Genomic DNA, 21,220 nt, shown 5'->3' on the forward strand with positions numbered 1-21,220 from the left:
CCAGTTTAACTGGCTTCCTCTCAAATTCAGAATAGAATTTAAAATTCTTCTTCTCATAAATAAAGCTCTTAATGACCAAGCTCCATCGTACCTTAAAGGTCTCATAGTGCAATATTTTCCAAACACAGCACTTCGCTCTCGGACTGCAGGGCTACTTGTCTCACGGAAAAAAGCCGGACTGACTCACAAATTGGACTCAAGATTAGAGGCAGACTCAGGGAGATTTGAGTAAAGACAAGGTTTGTTAAAAGGTAGGTGCAGCGATGAGCCAGTGAGAGGATCCAGGAGAACAGGTTACTTTGAGAGGAGAGGGAGATGGTTGGCGTGAGTCGGCGAGAGAGTAATTTATCCAAAGGAAGATGAGGGTCTTTCCTTATCAAATCAAAGAGGATTTCCAATGTGGATGGGAGAGTGCTGGCTGTGGTGAAGAAGGTACTGAGTCAACGGTGAGGCGAGCAGGCATGTGATGAGCAGGCAGGTGGTAAGCAGTCAGGTGTCTCGGAATCCACAGTGAAGAGCTAAGTCCTTTAGCGTGGAAATCCAGAGTGCAACGAGTAACAGAGGAACAGACACTAGGAACCTAGGACAACAAGATAAGTACACAGAGGGTTTAATTTGGAAAGAAATGCAGAAATCAGCCAGATTACCAATGTACCAATGACAAAAATCTGGCGAAGACTGGTTGCTCCTGCATATCCTTATGAAGGTGTCCTTGACGAGCACAGATGGAAAACAGGAGCTGAACCAGACTCCGCTTCGGGTTTCCGGGGAGGAAAATCTGCTCAACTCTGCCCAAGACTGAGAAACCAAACAAACACCACAGCCAAATATGATCATGACAACTTGTGGTTCTCAGAGTTTCTAAAAGTTTTTTCTCTCTGTACATATCACAATATTGTTGTCATTAACTTGTGTTTCTCTCTCAGAAGGTATCACAGTTCTGGTGTTAAGGTGTTTTTTTGTCCCCTCTTTCTTGTCCTCTCAAATCACATGTATGGTTTTACATGTGCAGGGCTCACAGGGCGATTAGTTTTTATGGTGTTACATCCAAAAACTAGGGGGAAGCCAAAGAACAACAATAACAAAAAAAAGCCAAATTCTTTGTTATCACTTTCATGGAAACACAGTGACAGCTATACTGATCTCCATGAGCCACCTTGTACTGAATCTTTTCTCATCTAACTTATTTACATCATGACGTAATATTTTTGTATAATGCCGACTTACTGGCTAGTTTGTCACACATAAAAAAAGAATGAAAATCAAACAATTTTTTATATCAGTCAGAGCAGACTCAACCTTTTGGAAGGTGACCTTAAAGAGACGGGAGCTAAAACAAAGCATATTAGACAGAAGGTGAAAAGTGGTACCACACCAAGGTACATTACAAGAAAATGCATGTACTATGCATGTAAACCTATTCTTGTACATCCCAAAATTAAAACCAAGAATTTGTAAATGGAGTAATATGGGTTCTTTAAAAATGCCTGTGTTTAATACTATACATTATACCCAGTAGGCCATGTTGTTTATTAATATACATTACTATACATTGCAAGAAAGTTAAACGAGTGGCATAGCTTCCGTGTTTTGTGACTACTTGGAAGTGACCACCAAGTGTTTTAGAAACTTGAATCTGATAATAATAATTTTTGCTCCTTTTTTGAACAATTTTAAAGGCACATCAAATAATGGACCTACCCATTTGTTTAAAATATTTACTGAATTGTAACATTGCAGTTCAAATAAGCTACAAGTTTATCCACCACATCCAAGAGTATTAAAAAATGCCACTCACTCATTGTCTCACTCATGTGATAGTACAGCAGTAATGATAATAAAGCATAATACAACAATTTAAAACAGACATATAACGAGATACTGATAACAGCAAATTGTCTGCATTTCCAGAGCTTTTAGTGCTGGCTACATTTCGCTGGCACAGTAATTGCTCCTAAAGTACCAGTGAAAAGACTTGTGCCACCCCTCATTCCACATATATTGCCTGGAAAACAGGAAATAGGTCTGGCAGCTTTTACAAACACGTGAGAACATAAATAGAAATGCAGTACATTAAGTTTGGTGCTTCTTGCAGGACATTCCAAAGCTCTGGGTAATATTCATAACTTCCTAAAGACCTGTTATCTTGTTTAATTTGTATATACCTAAACTTACTCTCCCTGTTTCCCTTCCTTAAGAATGGCTTCTTGACATTGGAGACTATTTCTGATGAGGCATTAGAGAACATTAGCTGGATCAAATGAAGGTCCAGAAGTGTTTCTCAAGTCCTGTCTCAGGTCTTTGCTCGACCCCCCCTACCCTACCCTACCCTGCCTTGTTTAAGGGCATCACTCACAGATACTGTACATAGTTTGTATGCACCTCTTTTCTTTATGTCACCTCTTATTTTGCCCTCCACTTGTCCACATCTTTAAGGAGATATTTAGAAATATGCCAAATCTTCAGTTAATAGCTCTATGGAAATTACCTTGTTGGTGTAAAAATAGTATTTTATGTCTATAAAACTGTGTCATCTTTGATTTTTGTATTTTTTCTTTCTGATGCAACTTAAGAAATGTTAACAAATTACATACAATTTCAAATTGTTTCTTTGTTTATTAGTCTGTTGTGTGCAGACATAACATTGGGTCATCCCTTGAGTTAGGTACCTTTTTATGCTTGAATGATTCAGTGCTAAGCAAACTTAAACAGAAAACACATTCCTCTGAAAAGGGTCACTGGACAGAATATGAAGGGAAAATAAGCCAATTCCCAAAGGTAAACTCCGGAAAGCCTTGAGAGCTATTGCTCAAGACAACTTAAAGACATTAGAAGAAAGTCTGGTAAATATAAATAAATGAGGGATGACTGAAAGGTTTTGTACAGTATCTGTATGCAGGTTTTTTTTTTTTTTGTTATAATCAACTAATAAGGTTAGGTAAAGCAAAATGCTCATTTTAAAACAGCTAATCAGAAAAATACAGTACACCTGGGCAATTTTATGATAATAAAACTAAACTAATAAATATTTTTGAAGCTTACATTTCAAATCGTTTGAATAATAACCATTAATATAACTGTCATGACAACAACAACAACAATAATAATAATAATAATAATAATACAATATCACAAATCAGCAGTCATATCTGCTGGGGTTTCTTGATAAGTCCACGCCCCTGTGGCTGACAGTCCATGCCTGCATGGTCCGGCGGAGGATCCAGGAAGGTTAGTGGACCGAGACAGCAGAAGGACCGCGCAGCCTCGAGACTTCATCGCATGAGAACCCACCGCGCAGATTCTCGAGCTCAGCTTTCGCCCAACAGCAGGTAAATTTCCAACACCAGGTTATTACTGTTAAAGACCCAACCCGAATGATGTTCATATGTCCGGCTGACTCGGCGCAGTTTGTACTCGGTGGCGAACCTTACAAACTAGTTCACCCTCTTTACCGTTAGTTTACCTCTGAGACATGTACCGACGAGGCTGGAATAATGAGCAAAAACGTCGAGGAAAGTGGCGAGCAAAGCGTTTAACTGCCTGTAAAGGCAGAGAGGTCTGCCAAATTTACTTAAATATTCTAAGGTCGAGTTGGAGCTTCCCCATACAATGACTTATTGATGGTTTGTGCTGATTTCAGTGTGAATCACAGCTCCTCTTACTCAGTAAGCACTTTCCACGGAGCTTCTGTTTCACAATAAAGTACCTCTCAAAGAAAAAAGAAAAAAAATCATTCCTGCAATGCGGCTAGTTTTTTTCCATGTCCTTAACGAGAGAGGACTTTTTGTATGCCTGGGCTGGGTGTGTTCCCAACATGTCTGTTTTTGGATATCTGGGATTCAGACAAGTTTCCTGTCAGGAAGGGAGAGGATATGGCCTGGTCAGCTCAATTCAATGGCTGACTCATCCAGCAGGACAGTGTTTCCTACCCCAGCCTACCTGAAACAAGACTTATTATCCCCTAGACTGTCTATATACTGTGTTTTTTCATGATTTCAGTTAATTTTCAACGTCAACAGAGCCCCCATGCAGGTTCATGTAGTAGAAATAATATTGATGTAGTAGTCAGTGAAAATGTACAGGGCTGGTAGTTTCTCCAGAAACCATAAAAACATCTAATTATCATTAAAAGATAAACAGTGTTTTAGCCATTAAAGGGTCAACAATCAGCTTGTAGGCTACTGTTTGTTTATAGTTTTATGTTTGCACTGATTTTTACATGAACACTTCCTTCCACATGACTTTGTATCTGTCAAACAACACAAGCAAAGTGAATGTCACTTGTGGGACTTACTGAACTTTTCCAGCAATTATTTACATGCTTTGGTTTGTACAGATGGCAAATGTTTATCAAATACACACTTCAAACTAATAAATATTGTTTTTTGAGACCAAAAAACAGATGAAAGCAGTAGAACTTTATGATCGCCTGCCAAAAGAACTCCATTCATTTAGTGCGGAGTGGAGAAAGAATGTCTGAGAGTGTCCTATAGTGTCTAGTACTGGGATGTAAGCTGTGGGTTGGGGTCTTTGCAGTTTGTGCTTGCTTCCCATAGATGTCATGTGAATGGCAGGATGCAGGTTTTCCCAGCAGAACATTGCATTGTCCTAAGATGAGCAGTGTTATTCACTTTTCCTGTCAGTGGTTTTAGTGCTGTGGCTGACTGCTGTAAAAAGTATTTATAACACACTCTCAAGGTAGCCTGCTTAATATAAAAGTATATTAGCTTTAAATGAATTGTCAAATGGCTTTAGAAAACTCATAAATACACATATTGCTGGAAGACGATGTCAGAATTTGGTAGCCTCCAATATTTCCCTGCAAAATATGCCATGAAAATAAGTAGACAAAGTATATCCAGAAAGTCTGAAGAGACATGACATCAGTCTGGTATTTTTCTACAAGTGAGATGAAAAATGCAAATGTAGTACTCAACAAAACAGTCATTCCTTGCTCGGACAAAATCAGTCATTTCTCTCACCACTTCTTTGTTAGATTTTTGAAAAAGTTGCTGAAGAGTTGCATTATGGAAAAGGATTCACTGGAATGTAAACAAATTAGAATTACAGGAAAAGAAATCCTGTCACAATCAGTGTCCCTATCCAGATAGGATGAAGAGGTAATGTATCTATCATGCTTAAACGTTTCTGTCAGTGTGCAGGAGTAGTAAACTATACGCGGGATAGTAAGTACATGATGCTTCAACATTCAAGCTGCTTCATGATGCTGTCGCTAGTCGAGGCGGAGGAAATTCGGGCTATTCAGTATGTACTTTGTGTACTTATTTAGAGGTTTCTAACAACTGCACCGTGGAGCAGTAGGAAGATATTTTTCTAAAGCTTCATGCTGATCATCATAGGCATGTCTATGATTTTAGATCATTAGATCCAGGGAAAGTCTTCCAAGGCAAATTGGTTTCAGAGGAGGGGTCAGAGTATTTATCAGTGGAGTGACCCTAGAATTTAAAAAATCCCTTTGCCTGGAAAAGGGAAACCAGGGCTCCCCAAGAGGTGGGGGCTCGCTGGGCTCTCATAGCTGCTGGTGTCTGATTTCCTAGTCGTGGTTGATGGGGTTTTAAGGGGCGCAAACAATAGAAGCCACAGTTTGCCACCTCATGGCCACATGGTTTCCAGCATTTAGTGCTTCACGGTCAAGTGTGAAGTGGCTGAAGTGAAGCCCCTCCAAATCTCAGGCCATGGTTCTCAACTGGAAAACTGTTGAGTGGTTCCTCTGTGTTGGGGATGAATTGCCGGATTCAGACAGAGAGTTCAAAGAACGCAGTTATAAGAACTGTCCACCTCGAATTTAGTTATAAGAACTACCCTTCCCCAGGGGAACTGTTTAATTTTGCATTCGCACATGAGTTAGGGACCTTGACAGGGACTGATGTGACGCAACCGTCTGCAACAGACATGTTACTTTAGCGCCACACACAACAACAAAACAAAACCCGCGAAAAGTAAGGAGAGAAGAAAACGACACCACCAAGAAGCTAACATGGAGAGCGAGGAGGCCACCGTGTTCATGGTCCGCATGACTGTAATGTTAATCATGGGCGATCACATCAGGCGTCTAAGATTGAGGCTGGAAGAGCACACAGCGAGAGTCAGGAGACGAATAATCGAGCAGCGGGCGATACTTCTTCGTTTCATGATGGAAGGAAGGAGAGCAGAGCGCTGTAGACAAAGGAGACGACTTGTAAGTTTAACTTATTAAAGATGTGCCGGTTGTGTCCGTGTCATAAGAGTAAACTTTTCAGACAAGGGGCGTAGCTACCAACCACCAAACACCTACGTCATATGTGTTCCTATGGAACCCAGAAAAGACCCTGCCTCGGAGAAGGAGCTAAAATAGTTATAGGAAGTGAGGTCCATGGTCCCTAGTTCCTGTATGTCCGAATGCACAAAAAACCGGCCCTATTCCTGAAAAGGTTATAGGAACTGCAAAAGGTTCCTACAGTGGGAATGCGCTTATTATTTACCTCAAGAGGAGGACTTTTGGGGACTTGTTGACAAATGATTCTAGGATAGAGTGAGAAATGGACAGACTGATTTAGGCTTTGTCAACAGTAATGAGGGCATTGCACTGGTCTATTGTGGTGAAGAGTGGAAAGGCAAACCTTTTCATTTTTTTGTCCATCTTTTTTCCATTATCTTTTCTGACTTGGCAATGCCTCAGAATCTCCAAGGAGGAGCCATAGGGGAATAATCTCTTTCCCTACTGTACCTGTTGCCTCCATGACCTGACCTTGGTTAAGCTGAAAACAATAGATGGATAAATTAATATTTATTGTGACTATTCACTCGAACAAGACTCTCTTTAACAATCAAATGTTATCCAGTCTTTTCTGGTTTCATAATAGCTAACAGAGCTACCAGCAACCACCAGCACTTTAGGTTGAAAGTTGTCAGTTAACGTAACACACACTGATCATCATAAGAGGCTGTGTCATGTATTTCATAGTTCTATTACTGACTATTGTTTGCACAGCAACAATACTGAGCTGCCCGCAAATGGTCAACCTGTTAAGCCGATGGCTGTTATTAAAAAAAATGAGCCCAATTAATTTATTGGACTGCTTGATTAATTGGGCTTTGAAAATAAGATTAATTGGGAATTAAAACAATATTATTAGTGGTAGGACCATTAATTGCTCTACCTCTACTAATATTGCAGAACTTCATAATGTACAGTAAGTTTCTTTTAAGATGGAAAATGCAATTAAAATTTTTTTATAATCTGATCATACTGTGTATATTACTGTCTGGTACAATTGTCAGAAAATACTATAAGCTTGAAGTTAATGTATTTTCTTTCTTTGTACCACAAAAGTCATTGTTCTCACCTCTCATAGTGAGTACATTTAGCTAAAAATAATTTCCCAGTATATCATATCACTATGTGAAAATGTTTTCTGCCGTTGGGCTGAATGTTCCATCACCCTTTGCAGTCAGTGTAAACATCTCTGCAGCTGTTCTAAACCCTTCTTGTTGTTATGACACTGAGGTCGAAGAATCGATGATGACATTCTTGAAGAATCTTAATTGAACATTGACAAATAAAACCTCTGCTAAAGCCACTAGGCTTTTGAAAAACAACTCAATAACCTTATGTAGAAAGGATTAATAATGGCAGCCCTGTATTTGGTGTCATGGAGCTGCAGATGAAACCCTTTACTTTTTGTCCTGGCAGCATTTAGATTATTCATTTGACTTTTAGACACACCAAATAGTGATTATTCAGTAGTGTAGAGACATACTCTCAAGATCACCATGTAAGTGTTCAACACATACATTTTCTGTTTAAAGGACACTGCAGCCAACCAGATACTTGAAACAGGATACTTGCACCCATAGCACTTTACAGAAGGTGACCAGAAAGCAAGAGGGAGCAGATAGCATTATCAGGGATATGCCATTCTTTTTCATGCTAGCGGTTTATTAAAAATTAAAAATTTAAAAATAAAAATTAAATTAAAAGTATTACTCCCAAAGGAGGATTATTATGCTGCTGTACCAAAGACCCAGCTGCTATGTGCTGAAATGTCAGATTTTGTATTCTCAGGCATGTAGCCATTTTGCAAAGAAGTCATCTTTTTGGATAGAGAAATTAGCATCCAAACACTTGTCACAGGATCTGCAAAATGAGTAATCTATTTAGTCTTTTGTGGGCACCAAGTTTTAAGTAACTACATTAGGGCATTTGCATGTGCATTTGTATATTGCCAAAGCTCCACTCGATCAGTTTGAAGAAACATTCTTTATTTAGTCGCTTATTCATGGCCAATCAAGTCCACTTTTCAAGTCAACTTTTATTGTCAATGCTGTCGTTTTTGCAGGACATACACAGAATTGAAATAGTGTTTCCCTCTTATCCCTGGTGCAAAACAGCAATAAACAAACATAAAATATAAAGTAGAAGGTGAAAAAATAAATTAAAAAATATACATACAAGCTAAAAGATATATAAAAACGGCAGTGGCAAATCTGTATATATATGGCAGTATAAACAGAATTAACAGTATAAACAGAATTTACAGTATGAACAGTGAGCTATGTACAGTTAGTGTACAATAATTGGCTGTACAATTTGGTTTTCAAGATTGTTTAGAGTTTGTGAAGGGACTAAATATATCTATCTCCATAGCTCTAAAGATATCCAGTTACACAAAAGTACTTTTTCACTTATTTGTTGAGAAAGATGATCCAATATTACTTGTCTTTTAGTATCCGCTGTGACCTCCTTGTGTACTATAAACTGCAACTGAACATTTCAAGTTAGTGTTGATAAGTTCTGCACAGAAGCTTGGAGTACTGTCAGCTCAGTCTTCTGCATAGAACAACTTCAACTATGGGATGTTTGTAGGTTTCTTCACATAAACTGCTCATTTTAGGTCCTTCAACAATATTTCTATTAGATTAAGGGCAGAACTTTGACTTGGCTATTCCATAACATTTAGTTTATTCTTCTTCTGCTATTCTTTAGCTTCTGGTTAATGTATTGTTGTTGAGATTCATACATATACTAGCACATTTCTTTCAAACCTGCTCATATAATTGAGAATTAATTCCCAATCAAAGATGGGTCTCCTAGCTAGATCAATCTAATCAGGCCCACACCATGATACTACCACTGCAGGTGAGATAAGGCTCTCAGTCAGGCAGTTTTACCAAACATAAAATTTGTAATTTAAACAACCTTTGGATGCACAAATGTTTTGATCTTTAACACACTATCGATGGGCAACAATTTGGCAACTTTTTGGAGAATGGAGGCTTTTTTTGCAGCCCTGCCATGCATTGTTGTTCAATGTTTTCCTGATGGGGGATTCATGAACATTAACATTAATCAAAATGAGAGAGGTTTGTAGTTGCTTGGAAGTCCCCCCTGGGTGTATTCGTGATCTTACACTACTCCCTTGTGGAGTGATCTTTGTCCCACTCTTTGGGAAGCTAATGGTGGTCTGTTTGACTAAGAGCTGATGGAGTCCAAACTCTTTAGAGGTTTTGTTACCTTTTACAGCCCGATGAGCCTGTGCAACTCTTTTTCTGAAGGTTGCCAGAAATAACCCTTTGTTTGTGCCATGCTACACCTCAGCAAATTGGGATTATTATCTTGCTAATTTCAAGCTTCTTATCCTGGAAATGCATGTACTTGTTCATTCCTTACAAATATCTATGTTTGTAAATCTGATGTTGCTTTAGGTCAAATTATTAACAATAACAAATAAAATGTATAATCACCAAGTTTACTATCTCATTTTAGCATGTTATCATCCTTACATTTTCCAAAGAAAATCTATCACGAAGTATAGCTTAGGCTAATAGTAATACCATCCGGTTCTAAAGGTATCAAGCTTAAGATTAGAGGTTAAATTGTGTTGCAAGGCATTCAAAACTGGAATTATCTGTGCATTACTTTGAATAATGTAGTCAACCCCAGTTTATATTTAAAATGTAATAAACACATGAATGAATTTTCTCTCCTGACAGGCATCATGATTCCTGTGATGGAATTTCGACAGTTCTCTGAACAGCAGCCAGCATTCAGAGTCCTGAAGCCATGGTGGGATGTGTTCACTGACTATCTGTCTGTAATCATGCTCATGATTGGCGTCTTTGGATGCACTCTACAGGTCAGTAAAAGTGCCTCACCGTGTTGTCTCAATTGAAATAATGAAAAGAAGAGTCTCAAGAGAAATTTAGCTAGTGAGAGAAAAAGCAGTTGCTCTAGTTTTTGTTTTTTCATTACAGCTAGAATAATTGAATTCATCAGTGAAAACCTATAGGCTCTCTGATGGAACATTGCTGCTCTGCACTGGCACAAGCTCAAAAACACCAGTTCTCTTCATTTACAACCTGGCTTGGATGTAGCAAAGAAAGCATTCAACCCCATCAGGAGTTGAGCTGTGGAAACATTTCCCCTCCCTGCCCCTTTTAGTAAACATACGATTCCAAACTGCTGTGACTTAGCCCTTTGACTCCTCCCTCTGTGAGAAATGGGAAAAGTTTTTGGCTGACGTAAGCCTCCTTAGTGGAAATCCTTGAGATAATGTCAAACATTTTGAGAAGAAGTGTTAACAGGATATTTATCAGATTGGGACAAGCCATTGTTTCCCACTGACGTGATGGCTTGAACATAATCTAAGAGTATGCAAAATGAGTGGACAATTAATTCTGCATCCACGTTTACTTTATAAGTCCGAGCTGTATCAACATGCATTTATGTGTAATTACTTGTTATTACACTGCCTGACACGATAATCACTTAATTTAGTTAGCAAGAAAAACATAGTTAACTGAGGCACAATGATATGTTTGTAGCACAACTGTGTTGTAGTTATGATTTTTAAAAATGTATATCCACTGTTCAGAACTATTTGGAGTTTGTGTACTGCATTTGTATTAAATAATCTGACACTTACACGTGTTGAGTGTCTAAGCTTCATGGAGCTAAACAGAGCAAACAGCATTTCTTCCATGAAAGGCCTGATAGCAGGGCTTTAAAGTGCCCCTTTCCTGTTGTTAGCATTGCAGTCAAGCAGCTGCCTTTCATTATTTGCATCTCAAGTAAACATCATGGGCATTTGTTGTTTACTTGTGCTATCTTGTGGCTACCATTCAGCAAATGTATCTGCACTCAAGGGACCAGGTTACACTGAGAAAGCATGTTACCATGTTGCAGGAGATGAACAGATTAATTCATATGCACAATAAATAAAAGAGGGCACATGACAGATATAACAGAAATCATTTGTTATTCAGTTGAATATGTGCTGCTATGAACTGTCTGTCAAAATACATTATTTGATCCAGTCAGTTTCCAGGATATCTATGGTACTCACATCTTAGCCCAATTTATTTCTGTCCCACAGATGTTTAAAACTCGCTTTCTGTTTTTGTCCCATACGGATTTTGCAAGTATATTGAAATATTTGAAATTTGGTAGTGTATTTTGGAGAAAGGCCACATTGTGTGCCCGTAAGTTAGATTTACAGATTTGCAAACACGCCAACAAGCAACTAGCTTGACAGTCAAATTGATTACTACCTTTAAAAAGCTGTGGGGACAAAGTACCTCCTGAACCTCTCAGTCCTGCAGTGCAGAGAGATGAGCCTCTCACTGCAGCTGCTCCTCTGTCCTGCCAGGATGCTGTGGAGAGGATGTTTATTATTCTACAAAACATAGTATCATTTCCTCCTCATCCCTTTCTCCATGACAGCACTGAGAGGGTCTAACCTTCTGCTACCACAGAACCAGCCTTTTTCACCACTTTGTCCAGGTGCCTACGGTTTTTGTCTGAAGTGCAACTCCTCCAGCAGACAACAGCATAGAACAGAGCACTCTCAATGACAGTGTGATAAAACAGACTGCTCTCACCCACAGTTCGTATGAAAACGTACGAAAAGTTATACACAGATTTTCATGTATAATCCTACGAATATCTATCAACACGAGCGACCAATGAACCTGCACAAAGCCTGAAGTCAGGGCTGACGTGCCTTTTATTCACAGAGGAACATAAACATTTAGAAAATAGTTTTCAATACATTGTTGAAGCCTGTTGGTGAGAATTGCTGCAGAAGTGGAGGTGCAGTCAGGGGAGGAGGAGACTTGGCGATGGGAGTTGCCATTGAGGTGTAAGTACAGCTGGGCAGTGGAAGCAGTATAGAGGAAGCACCTGAAGTGGTGGGGGTGGAGGGAGCAGCAGTAGAGGTTGAAAAAGCCACACTATCAAACTTGTTATAATATTGGTTGAAAGTATTGGCTCTGTCCACATCACCTTCCACAGACTGAGAGTTCTTCAGTCTGTATCCAGTGATGGGCCTCATGCCCCTCCACACCTCCTTGATGTTATTGTTCTCCAGCTGTCTCTCTACCTTATGCTTGTACTCCACCTTAGCTTGACATAGTGTCTTTGTTGTACATAAACCCCGACAGAAGTTAATGAAGTCAGTGATGATGCTGACCCCCCTGTCCATGTCAATGTCCAGACGTGCAGCCCAATCTGTGACTTCAAAGCAGTCTCTCATTACATCACTCGCCTCTGGTGGCCACTTCCTGAAAGATCTGGTAGTAACAAGAAGTCTTTGTACACAAGGTCTGTATGTGGGTTGTAGATAAACCATGCTGTGATCAGATCTACCCAGTGGTGGAAGAGACACTACCCTGTAAGCCTCCTTCATATTAGCATAGAACAGATATAATGTCCTTTCTCTACGTGTTGGACAGTCCAAATACTGTACAAAGCAAAGATGGGGACTCGAGTCATGCGACTTGACTCGAGTCACACTTAAGTTGCACAAACAAAGACTCGAGACTTGACTTCAGACTTGCCCTCAAAAGACTTGAGACTTGACTTGGACTCGAGGTTTGGGACTTGGAGACAATATTAATTTCATGAAATTATTGTTTCTGATCTTTATTTCATTAATTCCGATGTATGACAAGGCTGATGACAGGCTGAGCGCAACATAGCCTCACGTACAGCCACTGATATCAAAACTACTCTAACCATGGCAGCGTCACGCTCATTTGGAACTGTGCCATATGTTGTCACATTTGGTTATAAAGCGTTCATACAGACAGCAAACAAGCTGTTTGTGGTATCGGGATAAATGTTGGCGGCTCAACTACGTACAACTATATCAGGCACCTGAAAACGCACAAGGATAGGTCAGTCTCTTTGTAATGTGAAAGGGAAACTTGGCGTGTATTGACAAGTACCGCTAGCAAACTAATCAAAGTAAACAGTGTTGTAAACTATATGCAGATTATAGCTTCATTGTTCACTACATGGTGTTGCTGATTTATCTGCAGCAGCCTGTGAAATTTGGGAAGGACTTTGGTTAAGTAGCCTAGGTTAATAGTTACCAAATTAATTGCTCAGTCAAGTCTTAGCTTAATGTTAGTCTAATTGCTGTTTTAAAATAGCCTACTTTTACAATTTCAGGCACACGTGATAAAATTCCAGGTTGACACTGTCAAAAAAACGCACTGAAATTGCTATCCATGAGAAGTTCAGGCTACACAGCCAGGTATTAATATGCCTGTTAATGTACCCTGTGGTGCAGAGCAAGCACACATATTTCCAAATACATTCATATACTTCAAACAAGCTTTGAAATAGACCTCCTAAGTGACCATGCTCTGATCAATTTTGATCCATCCATCCATCCATTTTCTATCCATCCATGGACAGGTTGCCAATCCATCACAGGGCCACACAGAGACAAACGAGACAAATAACCACACACACACACTCACAGTCAGTGGGTTTACATGATGAGATTAACTCGATTATAGCTATAATTGGGTTATGCTCCTTATCTGAGCAAGGGTAATTATCCAGGGATATATGGCGATGAATGAATCGAATCACTGGCACAAAGCATGCAATACTACAGTAGATAAGTGGCGCTGTACCCATTTTAACTATCGCTAATAGAGCCACATCCGGTTGACGTCTTCACCACCAACAACAACAAAACTAAGGCATTCGAGAAAGATGGCGAACGAAGGGCAAGATGAAGCTACGTCCCTCTACATTTGTGATGAGCTGGTTATGGCACAAACGTGATGCACAACGGCACATTCTCCATCGCGTTGTTTGTTTCTTTCTGATGGCCGGCGACAACTACAGTAATATCGTCTCCTTCGACTTCCGGGTGACGATCGCGGGAAAAAATCTCGAGCATGCGCAGAACGCTCGATCCTATCCAGTTTCGTCTCCAGGCACGTTAAGTGGGCAATCGGATTGACTCTGGACAGCATACCCTCTCCTTAACAGTCATATAGCGGGGGTTAACCCATCTCTGATGACAAAACAGGATAATACCCCTGCCTTCCCGCTTACCATTTGTACTCAGGTCACGATCCACTCGTATGGCTGTGAAGCTGGTTATGTCCACACATGAGTGTGTTGTCGTTCAGCCAGGACTCAGACAGACAGATCAAACTGCTCTCCTTATACAGCCGTTGGTTCCGCACAAGCGCCTCTAGCTCATCACACTTGTTTGGTAGCGAGTTAGCGTTTCCCATAATCACTGAGGGCAGAAAAGGCATGTACCTCCATCTCCTCTTGTGCACCTTTGCCTTTAGTTCTGCTCCAGCTCTGCATCCACGGTACAGCTTTCTTAGCTCTGTCGGAATTGGATGTTTAATTCCGCGTCCAATCTTTGACAGTACCAACAGTTCTTCTCTTGTGTACACTGCTCAGTTACTGGTAGCAGTGCAAATTGTCATAAAAAATTAAAATAAATACATATATATATATACATATATTTATGTGCTATGCATGTGGTATTGGGCTATATGTGCTAAGCTTTGTTACTAAATTCATGACGTTGATGTCAATTGATGCTCACCAAAATAAGTCTTTATTCACATGAATCAAAAGGTTTAGTATTTTTTATACCTGCTTAATCCAACTCAGGGTTGTGGGGGGGCTGGAGCCTATCCCAGCTGTCACTGGGCGATAGGTGGGATACACCCTGGACAGGTCGCTAGTCCATCACAGGGCCACACAGAGACAAACAAGACAAATTAAATCAATCAGGCAAAACTTAACTGAAAAGAACGTGGAAGCATCACATTTTCTGTTAGTTTTATCCAGCTGCTTTTATGCAGGTGAATGAAGATTAATATGACAGTTATGCAGAATGATCACAATAATCTCAAATAGCAATCGTTAAATTATATAATAATCTTGACAATTTTAGTGGTAATAACATTTAAGCAAATCTCCCCACTCGCCATTCAAAACTGCAAATTGCTGTGTATTTGGGTGCCTTCATGTACTGGCAAGATAGAGGATAGAGTATGTGGGAAGCTCTGTGTGAGTAATAGCCATATTTTTATGAAGGTTTATCAGATACTGCTCTGTGGAGTTATCTGAGTGACAGTTATTCTTCATAGTACACCATTAGTTGTGTGTTTTCATACATTTCACAATTAAGCAGGTAGATGGTCCTTTTGCTTTCCACAGAAACTTTCCACAGTAAGCCTCTACTGGTGTCATTCAAATCATGGACAAGGCTGTAGTTTTTCATGCAGGGCATACATCAGTCTGAATGTGGTATAATCACTTAATGCATACTTGGAGCACTTACTGCCACAGAATTTCAATACTGCCAACAATAGACATCAATATAATGTAAGGGAATTTGTATGTTTGATAGAAATTTAAATATAGTTTCAGCAAAATTATGTAACTGAAAAAAGGCCATCAGATGGCAGTGCTGTATTTCACATGACTAAAAATACTAAACATTGAAATACACCATCATAGTCACTAACTAAAAATTAAATAAAACAGCACAGAAGCAAAATGGAGAGAGATATTTGGTAATTAGTTTCAGTTGGGTACGTTGGAATTATTTGTTTATTTCTGCATGTATTGAAGTGTATTCCCTGAAGACAGCAAAAGCTGATTGTTCTTGTAAGGAGTCACATGAGTAAGATTTTTAAAAAAGGCAAAGATGACCTCAAGCAGGTGTGTGAAATGTTTTGCCAAACTGATATGGATTTTAGAAAAAATCTGCATTTCAACCAGTGTGTGATGCTTGTGCAGACAGAGTAGTTAGTGTCAACACAGAAAGTGATCAAACGACAAAAATCTGTCAACAGTTACATAGAGAAGAATATTATTGGAAGTTGTACATAAACCCCTTATTATGAAGATCAATGCGTATTTCATAATGAGGTGGTGCCTCATGACGTTGATGGAAACTGTTGTAATAGGAAAAATGTGCAAAAAAAGGTGGTTTATGTCTGTTTTAAACTTGATGTGAAATCCTATCTGACCTGGCAAAGTCAAAATGGCAACTAGCTGTTTCCGGTCTGAGCCTTCAAACAATAAACTTATGTAACTGAAACGGATCTTCCCAGATATGGTTAATCATCTTAGACATACCCAGAGACGACAGTATTTCCTGAAGAAGGGCACACCCCATTTACCTCTGTGAAATGTCCACTGCAGTTGGGTTTTTTTCCTCTCAAAGTTTGTTTCAGGTTAAGACTATTTCTTCTACTGAATTTCAACCACTAGCAATAGCCTATATGTAGCCTGTGCTGCCATCCTTTGGTGACACAACACAGCCTAGTTTATTTGCTTCGAACCAATTTATGGAAAGATGACTGATTTACATTTGTTTTGGCTTTTCAAAAGATTGTTTCAGATTTGCTTCACTAATGAATATAAGTCTGGTCTGTTGTCTCATTTGCTAGATTCACTCCATCTGATCAGTGTGCTAGTTATAAAACTCTAACCCCTAACCCATTGTTAAAACAACTCCTCAAATAAAATGATAGATATACAAAATCCTATATTCAGTCAGATTTCAAGTATTGCATGGCACCCTTTCCCTCTTCTCAAATAATATTGTCAGTTCTTGTTCTAAACTGTTGAACTTTTATCATATTATGAAAGATTGCTATCCTAATGAGAGTGCTCTTTTCAAAGATATCAGTACCATCATCCTTACGGACACAACAGGTCACTGTTTACTTGATAAGGGTAAAAATAATGTTATTCCTTTGCTATGGCACAGTCATCAGAACTCAGCCCCAAACATCTCAGAGAGAATTTGGACCAATATGTTAGACGATTATCTCCACCACCAACAACAATGCACAAAATGAAACAGCATATCTCAAAAGAATGGGGTTCCATCCTTCCAGTAGTCTTCCTGTGACTTGTACATAGAATAAATGCCAAGTTACACTTAACCTGTTCTGTCAACACATGGTTATTCAAAACCTTACTAAAATAATTTCTGTTGGTTTGTTCAGTGGTTTGTTCAGTGGTTGTCTGTAGATCAGTTATGTAAGTCCAGTTTCTTTGTGTTTATAAAACTCTTTTACCACTTTAGACAGTTCAATTAAACTTAATTTTATTGCATTTTACTCTGAAATTAAAAACTGATTACAGTGTCTATGTAGTTGCTTCTTTTTAGTAACTCTGCTAATCTCTTTGTTTTCCTCCATCTTGTCGTAGGTAATGCAAGATAAAATCATATGCCTTCCTCAGAGAGTATCGTTGCCTTCAGAGAACAGCAGTGAAGTGGAAATTAAGTCACAACTGCAGTCCAACACATCATCTGTGCTAAGAGAAATGACTGGCCTGAAAACTGATCTGGATCTTCAACAATACAGTTTTATCAATCAGATGTGTTATGAGAAGGCTCTGCACTGGTATGCCAAGTACTTTCCCTATTTGGTTCTCATACACACTCTCGTTTTCATGGTATGTAGCAACTTCTGGTTCAAATTCCCTGGCTCAAGCTCTAAAATAGAGCATTTCATCTCAATGCTTGGCAAGTGCTTCGACTCTCCATGGACCACACGAGCTTTGTCTGAGGTGTCTGGAGAAAATCCAGAAGAGAAGGATCATAAAAAGAATGCTATGTCCAGGTCCAACATTGTTGTGTCTCCTGGGGAAGGCAGTCTGGAGAAAACGCAGTCCCTCCGGTCTATCCCGGAAAAGATTGTAGTTGACAAGCCATCAGCAAGTGTTCTTGATAAAAAAGAGGGAGAACAAGCTAAAGCACTTTTTGAAAAAGTGAAAAAATTCAGACTACATGTTGAAGAGGGTGATATCCTCTACCTTATGTATGTTCGCCAGACTGTCTTCAAGGTGTTCAAGTTCCTCGTGATCATCGCCTATAATAGCTCGCTAGTGAATAAAGTGCGGAACAGAGTACGATGTGAAGTTGAAATCCAGGACATGACGGGCTATAAAGACTTTGAATGTAATCACACCATGGCCCATCTGTTTTCCAAGTTGTCTTACTGTTACTTGTGTTTGGTGGCCGTCTATGGATTAACAAGCCTCTACACCTCCTACTGGCTATTTTACCGCTCACTGAAAGAATATTCCTTTGAGTATGTGCGTCAGGAAACTGGCATCAATGACATCCCAGACGTCAAAAATGACTTTGCTTTCATGTTGCACATGATTGATCAGTATGATCCTCTGTATTCCAAACGATTTGCGGTTTTTCTCTCTGAAGTTAGTGAGAATAAGCTGAAGCAGCTCAATCTCAACCATGAATGGACAGCAGAGAAATTGCGGCAGAGACTCCAGACAAATGCAAACAACAGACTTGAACTTCAGCTCTTCATGCTCCCTGGCTTACCTGACACGGTCTTTGAGTTGACTGAGTTACAGTCACTCAAGCTAGAGATCATCAACAATGTTACCATCCCTGCCTCAGTCGCTCAGCTGGAAGATCTCCAGGAGCTGTCTCTTTACCAGTGTTCTTTAAAGTTGCACACAACTGCTACCTCCTTCCTCAAAGACAACCTGAAAGTGCTTCGTGTGAAGTTTGATGATAACAGGGAACTTCCACACTGGATGTACGGTCTGCGCAACTTAGAGGAACTCTATCTTACTGGGTCATTAAGTCCTGATGCCTCCAGGAATATAGTTCTTGAGTCTCTGCGTGAGATGAAATGTCTGAAAACTCTCTCCCTTAAGAGCAATTTGACCAAGGTACCCCAGTCGATTGTTGATGTATCCAGCCATCTGCAGCGGCTGTACTTGCACAATGATGGCAGTAAACTTGTAATGCTCAACAACCTGAAAAAGATGACCAATCTGATAGAGTTGGAGCTAGTGCATTGTGATCTGGAACGTATTCCACATTCCATTTTCAGCCTGACAAGTCTGCAAGAACTTGACCTGAAAGAGAATAACTTGCGCTCTATAGAGGAGATTGTTAGCTTTCAGCATCTTCGAAAACTCATTTGTCTGAAACTGTGGTACAACAGCATCATGTACATCCCAGAGCATATCAAAAAGCTCAGCAGCCTGGAGCGCCTTTACTTCAGCCACAACAAGATTGAGATTTTGCCCTCGCACCTGTTCTTGTGCAACAAGCTACGCTACCTGGATCTCTCCAACAATGACATCCGATTCATCCCTCCGGAAATCGGAGTACTTCAGAGTCTGCAATATTTCTCCGTCACTTGTAACAAAATCGAAAACCTCCCAGATGAACTGTTCTTTTGCAAAAAGCTCAAAACTTTAAAGCTGGGCAAGAACTCGCTGTCCTTACTCTCGCCAAAAATTTCCTACTTAGCTCTACTGACCTACCTGGACCTGAAAGGCAACCACTTTGAGCTCCTGCCACAGGAGCTCGGTTGCTGTCGTGCTTTGAAGCGCAGTGGCCTTATAGTGGAGGAGACTCTGTTTGAAACTTTGCCTTCAGACGTCAGGGACCAAATGAAGGCAGAGTGAAATGCCTTGCTATAGCCACAGTGCCTACCGTTTGTTCTGTTCCTCAGTTCAGAACATTTATTTTATATTAAGTAATTTTAAAATTTACAGGATTTTTTTTGCTCATTTGTTTCCAATTTCCTAAATGTAAGGAAAGGGGAATTTTATTATAATGTCACAAATTCTGTGGTGGCAACAAGAACATGCAGTATTATCCAGCCACAAATCTTCTGTAAAGGGATAGTTAAGCATTTTGGGAAAATATGCTCTTGTGCTGTCATGCTAAACGTTCCAGGAGAAGATCCATATGTTTCTCATACCTGTAAATTGATCATTTATCACTCAATGCTGGATGGAGCCAGGCCAAGTCTCGAACTCTTTTCCAGTCAAGTCTTTATGCTAGGCTAATTATGTGCTGGCTCTAGCTTCTTAGAAAGATATGGGTGTGATATTTATCTCCTCAACTTCAAATAAGCATTTTTTCCCTAGATGTCAAACAGTTCCTTCCAATCACATTTACCGATACTGCTACATAAAATAGTTTGTTCACCAAATATAAGTGAAACCTGAAACCTCACTTACACTAAGTGTAGGCCAGCAGCCTTAAAATGTATTATTTATGTATATATTTTATTTTGCTCTCAAGAGACTGTTCATTCACAGAAACCGCAACAGGGGAAAACTGAATATATCTTATGCAAGTAAATGTGATAACTTGGTTTTACAATTCAGTACTGTAAAAAGCTGGCATTTGAAACCGCATTAAACTTTAATTCCTGTAATATTAATGTCTTCTTTTGGCTCATAAGATGTCCAGCCTCTTTTCAACATGCAGGACTTACTTTAGTAAACAGGACTTTTATCTCGCTAACCAGTACATCCACATTTGATAAAATTTTTTTAAAAAAAGGCAGATTTTGATTAGTTCTTCTTTGCCAATGATGTGACACCATCCATCCATTTTCTATACCCGCTTAATCCAATTTTAGGGTTGCTGGGAGGTTGGAGCCTGTCCCAGCTGTCATTGGGGTACATAAGATTGTGTGCTTCGAAGTTGGTAAACAAAGTAACGAACTGGCTAAAACAATACTAGCTTGATAAGCTTCTACTACACAGGCACCATATCAAACTCAGATCACATCTTTTTTTTCTTTACTGTCAAATCTCATCTTAATATAACTGTAGTTATATTAAACATATGTTTTTAACAGGGCCTTTTATTGTAAAAAAGTTGTGTGTGCATATCAGATGCAGCAGCACGATGGTTTCATTCAAAATGTGTCAGGGATGGTGTAGAGGGAGGACCCAGATGCAGAATTTCAACGAAAAAAATTGATTTATTTACAAAAAGAAGAACAAAAATCACGGCTGAGCCAGATAACAAGAAATCTTAAACTGTGGAATAAATAAAACAAGACTAGACTATGGCTGTGGAAAATAAGGCAAAACCTGACCTGACCTGACCAAACCAAACCAAACCAAACCTGAAAACCGTGAAAC

At 39.5% G+C, this 21,220-nt stretch overlaps 1 protein-coding gene across 1 annotated transcript; it reads left to right on the top strand.

Annotated features, from left to right (window-relative positions):
• Positions 1 to 3,207: 3,207 nt before the first annotated feature.
• lrrc8c (leucine rich repeat containing 8 VRAC subunit C) lies at positions 3,208 to 20,615 on the top strand. The gene is made up of 3 exons (XM_072390158.1): positions 3,208 to 3,329; positions 9,994 to 10,136; positions 17,498 to 20,615. Exons 2-3 carry the CDS (start codon positions 9,999 to 10,001, stop codon positions 19,739 to 19,741), a joined length of 2,382 nt encoding a protein of 793 aa, XP_072246259.1. The 5' UTR covers positions 3,208 to 3,329; positions 9,994 to 9,998; the 3' UTR covers positions 19,742 to 20,615.
• Positions 20,616 to 21,220: the final 605 nt, after the last annotated feature.

The sequence above is a fragment of the Leuresthes tenuis genome, unplaced genomic scaffold (genome assembly GCF_036924035.1).
Source record: "Leuresthes tenuis unplaced genomic scaffold, fLeuTen1.0.hap1 SCAF_7, whole genome shotgun sequence".
NCBI classification, from domain to species: Eukaryota; Metazoa; Chordata; class Actinopteri; order Atheriniformes; family Atherinopsidae; genus Leuresthes; species Leuresthes tenuis.

Coding starts and splice junctions, on each gene's coding strand:
- lrrc8c (XM_072390158.1), top strand. CDS start 9,999: ATGATTCCTGTGATGGAATTTCGACAGTTCTCTGAACAGCAGCCAGCA. Junction 10,137..17,497: donor TCTTTGGATGCACTCTACAG/GTCAGTAAAAGT, acceptor ATCTTGTCGTAG/GTAATGCAAGATAAAATCAT.